The 8,365-nt window shown below is 39.1% G+C and overlaps 1 protein-coding gene across 1 annotated transcript; it reads right to left on the bottom strand.

Annotated features, from left to right (window-relative positions):
• Positions 1 to 3,403: 3,403 nt before the first annotated feature.
• On the bottom strand, positions 3,404 to 8,256 carry LOC309502527 (sterol 26-hydroxylase, mitochondrial-like). The gene is made up of 9 exons (XM_082174929.1): positions 7,585 to 8,256; positions 7,056 to 7,246; positions 6,710 to 6,909; positions 5,517 to 5,714; positions 5,254 to 5,417; positions 4,989 to 5,155; positions 4,795 to 4,876; positions 4,495 to 4,695; positions 3,404 to 4,400 (listed from the first exon to the last, which is right to left on the bottom strand). Exons 1-9 carry the CDS (start codon positions 7,822 to 7,824, stop codon positions 4,266 to 4,268), a joined length of 1,578 nt encoding a protein of 525 aa, XP_082031055.1. The 5' UTR covers positions 7,825 to 8,256; the 3' UTR covers positions 3,404 to 4,265.
• Between the last annotated feature and the right edge of the window lie 109 nt (positions 8,257 to 8,365).

Below are 8,365 nucleotides of genomic sequence, written 5' to 3'. Positions count from 1 at the left end.
GCACGATTGACTTTTTTTCCTTGCATGTCATGTGCGGGGATCCGTACCTATAGTTTTATGAACTGTAGCGTCAGAATTTTGGTTCAAAAGACTTTCAATGCAGGGACAGAAATCACTCAGATTTCATTAAAATATCTTCATTTGTTTTCCGAAGATGAACGAAAGTCTTGGAATGACATGGAAGAGTAACTGATAACATAATTGAATTTTTTTGGTTGAACTATTAAAATATAATATACAATATATAATCAATTATTATAATATAAATATATAATTACCTTGCTCTGTAAAACAAATGTCATTGCCACTGGTCTTAAATTTATAAGAGGCAAAGGGGCAAGACAATCAGGATTTTACATTCCAAACATCAAACAAGAAGTAATGCATAAGTCATCAAGTTGCAGTAATAAGTTTGACCTGTCAATGAAATTAGTTGTCATAAACACAATTCGGGCCTCTGAAGATGCCACTCCATCCAGAGCATTCAGAAGTCCAAGTGGATCATTCTAATATGCTGATTTGATCCTCAAGAAACATTTATTATTACTATTGTTATTATCATTCATGGGCGTTGGAACCATTGTATACGGGTGGGACAAGACCCACCCACTTTTTAAGACCAATGATATTGGACCCATTTACTTTTACCGTCTCTGATTCAGCGCATTTGTCTGTTCGCTCTTCAGAGTGCCGTCAGTCAAATCCATTCCACTTGAGGAATTCCCTAATAAATTAAACTCCATTTCCGCTGAATCGCTACATTACATTTCTCAATGAGCCGCAACTGACGAAAGTAACCGCCCGTTGTACCCTTCCAGTCAAATATTGCGTTGCAAACATCAATAACAGCTTTAAGTTGTCATTGCTGCTGGCAAATGCCCATGGTATTAGCCGGATAATCCACGCATAGCTGTGCATTTAATGCACGACGTGGAGGCAAAGAACCGCCCGACGTGAAGTGGAGTTTAGTTTACTTTAATTAAAAGGCACCAGAATACATGAAATGGTATTTACTCCAGTAACATTTTTCTGGGGGAGGACCCACCCACTTTTTTTTTTCTTCCGACGCCCATGTTATCATTACTATCAATGTTAAAAACAGTTGTGCTGCTTAATATATTAGTGGAAACTGTGATACATTTTCCAAAGATTCTGATGAATAGAAAGTTCAAAAGAACAGCATTTCAGTTTGTGGGGTTGGGATAGGCGAACATTTTTCTCAGGAAAAAAAAAACTCACCTAATGCTGTAAACATACAGAGAGCCCTATCAGATGGTAGTATTATTTAAGGTTAAAAACAAAAATATAATGCGTTTTTATTATAATAACAACTTCATTTAATGATATAAGTAAAAATATAAATATGGTCCATCTACATCTACACTGATATGATGACGATACTATGTTAAAATTTACAACCTTGTTTTTCACAATGTAAATTCAAACATTAAAATGGCTGAAGACTATAACAGAAATAAATCACAACAACAATTATGTAAATTTGACATTAGCCTACTTCACCTTTGACTTTTAACTCCACTGCAATATCCACTTGCTCTGGCTAGAACAGCAACTGTCAGGGGCAGACTGAAGCTTTAAAACCATGTCAGTGGGCATTAGATTATTTGTCAATACCTGCTCTCTCTTCATCTTCATCTTTCTTTTTCTCTCATTCTCCTTATCCTGCCCTAATTCTTCCCCTCCTAAAGCTGAACTTTGACTGATAGTCTTTTCTGTTTGTGTTTGTGAAGGCGTTTGTGATATTACGTTTTGATTTGATGCGGAAGGACTCCCTCAGAAGGAGCACCAGGCTGGCTGCAATTAGACGGTGAACGCAATATTTTTATTTTTTTTTACAATAGTTTAGATTATTAAATAAAATAATCATTTATATTATATCATCCATTTTTTTTATTTATCTGAGGTGGGTGGTGTCCGTGCCGGAGACGTTGGTGTCCGTGCCGGAGTCGTTGGTGTTCTTTCTGCAGAAGGTGGTGTCCGTGCCGTGCCGGTGTCTGTGTCGGAGACTTTGGTGTCCGTTCCGGTGACGGTGGTGTCTGTGTCGAAGACTATGGTGTCTGTTCTGGAGACGTTGGTGTCCGTGCCAGAGACGGTGGTGTACATGCCGAAGACATTGGTGTCTGTGCCGGAGACGGTGGTGTCCGTTCCGGAGACGTTGGGTGGTGTCCATGCCGGAAATGTTGGTGTCTGTTCCGGAGACTTTGGTGTCCGTTCAGGAGGCGTTGTTGTCTGTACTGGAGACATTGGTGTCCGTGCCTGAGACAGTGGAGTCCGTGCTGGAGACAGTGGTGTCCTTTCCGGAGACATTGGTGTCAGTTCAGGAGACGTTGGTGCCCGTGCCGAAGATGTTGGTGTCCGTGCTGGTGTCGGAGACTTTGGTGTCCGTTCTGGAGATGGTGGTGTCCGTGCCGGAGACAGTGGTATCCATGCCGGAGACATTGGTTTCCATGCCGGAGACGGTGGTGTCCTTTCCGGAGGCGTTGCTGTCCGTGCCAGAGTCGTTGGTGTCCGTTCCGGAGACATTGGTGTCCGTGCCAGAGACGGTGGGTGGTGTCCGTGCAGGAGACGGCAGTGTCTGTGCTCTTGTCCGTGCTGGAAACAGTGGTATCCGTGCCGGAGTCGTTGGTGTCCGTCCCGGAGAGGTTGGTGTCCGTGCCGGAGACGGTGATGTGCGTGCCGGAGACTGTGGTGTGCGTGCCGGAGACGGCGGTGTCCGTGTACTTGTCCGTGCCGGAAACGGTGGTATCCGTGCCGGAGTCGTTGGTGTCCATCCCAGAGACGGTGGTGTCCGTGCCGGAGACGGTGGTGTCCTTTCCGGAGATGGTGGTGTCCGTGCCGGTGACTTTGATATCTTGCCGCAATTTTTTCTCTATAGAGTGTTGATATGGCATTTAGTAAATACATTAAGTTTTGTCATCCTAGCATATGTGGCCCCAACTAGCCCTGCGTTAGGTTGTGCCCCGCTCTCCCCTATCCCTGGGGGTACGTAAGGTGACAGAAGGGGGTACACAAACAAAATGCTGAGTTTTGCATACATTTTATTCTACCCCACCTTAAAATAACATTAAAACTGGGCATGTATTTCTAGCAGGTAAAATGCTGTAAATACATGACATCCGATCAAATTACCTCATCTTTTGCAGTCAAAACTGACTGCATTCACTCAACAATGCTGCCTTGGCTAATCGTGCTATAGCCTATTGCCATTCTGGTGGTATTAACATGCTTTTGCACAGTACTGTATATACATATAAAACATAATATCAGTTGCTGTTATTTTTATTTCCCCTCAGCTGCGTTCCAATATCTATTGCAATGATATGTATTATACATATTCATAGATCCCCTTCTGCTAATACTGAATAATAATAAAACACTGATATTTTGTAATCATTAAAAAGTTAAATTTATTTATTAATTCAAGTTCACAAAAATACATATCAGCATAATGAAATACAACGCACAACAACAATTTAATGGCAAGAGCTATAAAATATATATATATTTCACAGTGTAATACAGGGTCCTTTATATTGCACATTCCAAAGCATGACGGAATCATATTCAAATGAAGATAAAGAAGTTGACATTAAAGGGTTATTCACCCAAAAATGAAAATTCTGTCAGTAATTACTCACCCTCGTGTTGTTCCAACCCTGTAAGACTTTCATTCATCTTCGGAACACAAATTAAGATATTTTTGATGAAATCTGAGAGCTGGCCCACTCCTTCATAGGCTGCTAGGTAATTGATATTTCTGCCAGCCCAGAAAAGTTAGTAAAGACATTGTTAAAATAGTCCAAGAGACTACAGTGGCTCAAGCGACGAGAATACTTTTTGTGCGCAAGTAGGCTCACTATTGGCCAGCATCACACACATGACCAGCGTCGGCCAATAGTGAGCCCACGTTCTGACGTACAACCCAGAAGCGCTGCGCTGTTACACTATGTGAACTCACTCAGAGGCCCAAACAGAATAAAATGAATAGTTGAATAAAGTCGTTATTTTTGTTAGTTTTTTTGCGCACAAAAAGTATTCTCGTCGCTTGATAAACTTAAGGTTGAGCCACTGTAGTCACTTGGACTATTTCAACAATGTTTTTACTAACCTTTCTAGGATGGCAGATATCAGTTACCTAGCAGCCTATTTTTGGGTAAACTAACCCTTTAACATGATTCACTTCAGCTGATAATTTTCATATGTACACATGCAGCTTATGTCTTGCTGAAACTGGTCTTCTTTAGCTATGCTTCAGAATGTATCTTCGGTCTCTCCACAAAGTGGAAGTTAACCTTTCTGTCTGGCACAAGCACTCCACGACTGAGTGACTGAACCTCACCTACAGTTGGGTCCGGTCTGATTTCAAACAACTTGATTAGCTGGAATGAAAAGATTCAATCAAAAAGCACAATATATAAATGTAATATAACTGTCTGGCACAAAATAAAAAATAAATCTTTCTGTTTCTCTTACCCTTGCTAAAACCAGATGCATCTCCAATTCAGCAATGCGACGACCAACACAGCCTCTGACTCCAAAGCCAAATGGGATTGACCCAAATGGGTTGGGTCTTGTTCTGCCATCTCGGAGCCAGCGGTCAGGTTTGAACTTACGTGGTTCTGAGAAAACGTTCTCATCACGGCTGATTGCATAGTGGAACAGAGAGAATGTTGTCTGTTAAAAACAAAACAAACAAAAAACGCTGATTTAGTGATGCCAGTTTTTAAACTGATAACACTTCTTTTCTTTCTTAACAACATTAGGACAATATACCTTTTTTGGGAAAAAGTGTCCACCAATGACAATATCTTTTTCTGCAATAAGACGAGAATTTATGGACACCACAGGATACATCCTGCACAGAAGATTACACGTGTAAAGAGATTTATAATATGCAATTGTATATGCAGAATTTGCTGTATTTTGCTTCTCAAAGATATACCATGTTACACAACATAATCCTCCACCTTAGTGTTTCCTTGATGACAGCTTTGAGGTAAGGCATGCTGTTCACTTCCTGTGCTGTTGGGACTCTGTCGCCCTTTAAGACTCTGGTTACATCATGATACAGAGCCTCTTGAACTTCTGGATCTCTTGAGAGGAGATACAGTGCCCACAACATGGTGTTGGAGGTCTAGAACACAAAAAGAAACAAAGCCTTATGTTCTATCATTTTAAAACTCTTATATATTTTGTTTGAATAGTCAAAGATAGAGTAATTATTTTTCTTACTGTGTCCACTCCAGCCAACAGAAGCTCAGAAATGCTTCCATAAACATCTTTACTGCTCATTTTAACATTGGAAAGTAGATAGGTGAGATACTCCCCAGCAACCTCCTGATTTGCATCCACGCGCCTCTGAATGGCTTCCATCTTCATGTCAATCATCTTTATGGCTGTGCATAATCCATAATTACAATACATCATCTCTCTGCACAACATATCTGTATCTCTTGTAGTTTATCTGAAGAAGATGTGTGAACTAACAAGCTTACAGAATTTGAATATGCCATCCCAGCCATTGAGGTACCACTGCCAAAATGGCAAGTAACTGCGAGTCCAGTTGGGCAGCATCACCACATGCATGTTGTAGGTGAACATTTGTGCAATAGAATTAATGAAATCCTGTGTCTCTGCAGGAATCTCTTTCTCCAGGCAGCCAATGCGCGTCTCAAACAGAATGGATGAGATTCCTGTATGAGAAAAGCAACAGGCATTAATGCACATTAATTGCAATGATAATATAACGAATATAATTTGATTTGTGAAACATCTGCTCACTGCAGCACTCAAAGCAGATCGTTATATCAGGGATCTTATAGCAGAAGGATTTCACTTAATTAACTTTCTCAATAAAATAACTTGATAGTGAAGAAATATCTTAATACTTTAAACTATTTTATTAAGTTTGAATTATAAATATAGTCATGGATAAAGGGATCTGCTTCTACACTATCGTTCAAAAGTTTGGGGTCAGTAAGAATTTTTTTTTTTTAAATGAATACTTTTATTCAGCAAAGACACATTCAATTAAAACAAATAAATGCCATTCATTTGAACTTTGAACTTTTAAAAAAAAAAATAAGTTTCACAAAAATATTAAGCAACTATTTTCAACATTGATAATAAATAAGATTTTTTTTTCTTGAGCACTAAATCAGCATATTAGAATGATTTCTGAAGGATCATGTGACACTGAAGACTGGAGTAATGGATGCTGAAAATTCAGCATTGTTATCACTGAAATATATTAAAATGCTAATTTTCTTTTAAATTAGATTACAAATTGTGAAAATATTTCACAACATTCCTGTTTTTTTACATTACTGTTTTTGCTCAAGTAAGAGACTTTGAAAATCTCGTCGGACCGAAATTATAGTGTAACTATTGTTTCATTTGACAAATAAACATTACAGGTTATTTAGCATTTTACTATATTAGCAAAAAAAATAAAAAATGTATTTCAAAATGTATTATTAAAATCAAAAATTTTAATATTAGTTAATGCACTGTGACCTAATATGAACAAATGTATTTTTGTTAACATTAACAAAGGTTAGTAGGTGCTGTAAAAAGATATTGCTCATATAGGTTAACTAATGTATTACCTAAATGTTTACATGATGAGACCTTACTGTAAAGTGTTACCGATTTTATCTAATTTCAAGTGCTTATGGAGTGGAAATACCTTCAAGGGAAAACCGGTAAAGCTCACTGGACACGTTAGAGACAAGATCCCCAGTGGGGCTCATTTCCCGCAGATAGTAAATCCGTTTGATGAAGTCTTGGACCACCGCATTGACCACATCTCCATACTGAACCGAGTCCTTTGGATGCAGCATGCGTTTGTTCAGCACTGTCCGCAGTTTGTACCATTTCTCTCCTTCTCTGTTGAAGAACATATTCTCTTTTCAGAACAGCAACAAAAAACAACATAACCTGATAAGTTTACATAACATCACACAACTACATTAGCCAAATGCACTTTGACCTCATAAAATGTTACAGATAACCATTGTGCCAAATGTTTTTACTCTGTGAAAGGGCCGTAGCCGATGCCTCTCATGTCACGGTATTCTGTCCACAGAGTCATGTCTCCTCTGCAAGGAAACTTCTCATCTTTTCTAAGGAGTTCCTCCAGTAAGTCCACACTGTTTATTGAAATGGATTGGATGTGTCCAACATTCACTTTGTACAAGGGACCATAAAGATCTTTATGATGTAACTGGAGAGATGGAAAAACAAGAGGTGAAGAACAAACAAGATGTGCAAGTGAAGAATAAATATGGTTAATTTTGAGCTAAATTGCACTGCACCTCCAAACTGGTTCAGAGCAACAAATAAACGACAAGCTTACTGAATTTTAAAGTGTTTAATTAGAAAAGTTTAAACAGAAAAATTTGAAAAATGTAATAAAAAGACAGTTGTTAGCTTTCTATTCAGTGTCTTTGAATGCAAAACAGTGAGAGTCTGAGCACATAAGGGGAGGCAGAAATAATTTTAAACAGTCCTGCAGTTACAGTCACATGATAAATAAACTACAGCTGGGTTTTCTTTCTTTACCTGCAGCTCATGCACTCGATTATGGTACCCTTTAAAGATCAGTTTGTACAACATCCTAAATATGTTGATCTCTGGGAGGTCAGCCACAGTCTTGAGCTTCCCATGGCTGTCCTGGACAGTGACAGAAGCTGCAGCATTACCCACTGCCCCTCTCCTGATGTCCGTGGTCGTTGTTGTGGGCCTCAGAAAACCAAATCCAATCCTTCTTTCTGCAGAGCTCAAAGCAAAACGAACAGCCATTATGGAAGCAGGGAGAAGAGTGAGGGAAACACTGTCTACACCGATCCTCTTTCACACGGGAGGGAGAGGGAGGTGGGGCAAAAGCCTCTCTGGTTAACCCTTCAATATCTGTTCTCATTCTCGTAAAATAATGATACTTCACCTCTGGAGAAAATCTAAATTTACTTCACTCAAAAACATCATGATTTAGTCATGCTCCTCTGTGGAAGAAAAAAGCTGCTCTTTTTCATTCGATGAAAGTGAATGATGAACTCTTTTGCAAATTTCTTCTTTTGCGTTACATCAAAGAAATTAGGTCAAACAGATTTGGACTGGGGTAATGACATTAAGGAAACAATGACACTTTACATTTTAGTTAAATTATACCTTTTAAAACATTAACCTCTGTTCCAATTCCTCCAGGGTTGTAGCGAACAAACACAAACAACGTTTTGAACCACAAATGGCTGTTTCCCCCCCCCAAAAAAATGTCTATATACAAAATCCCAGGAAAGGCGTAATTCACTGGTAATTTCTGCAAATAAAGCACATCCCTTTAAAC

The sequence above is a fragment of the Leuciscus leuciscus genome (assembly GCF_965113295.1).
Source record: "Leuciscus leuciscus genome assembly, chromosome: 7".
NCBI lineage: Eukaryota > Metazoa > Chordata > Actinopteri > Cypriniformes > Leuciscidae > Leuciscus > Leuciscus leuciscus.
The sequence above is the reverse complement of the archived record's forward strand: the minus strand, read 5'-3'. Positions and strand labels throughout refer to the sequence as shown.

What these genes read in the sequence shown, in the direction of transcription:
- LOC309502527 (XM_082174929.1), bottom strand. Translation starts at nt 7,824, where the DNA reads ATGGCTGTTCGTTTTGCTTTGAGCTCTGCAGAAAGAAGGATTGGATTT. An exon ending in GGCTACGGCCCTTTCACAGA is followed by an intron (nt 6,910 to 7,055) that starts GTAAAAACATTT and finishes GTTCTTCAACAG; the next exon opens with AGAAGGAGAGAAATGGTACA. An exon ending in GTCATCAAGGAAACACTAAG is followed by an intron (nt 4,877 to 4,988) that starts GTGGAGGATTAT and finishes TCTTCTGTGCAG; the next exon opens with GATGTATCCTGTGGTGTCCA.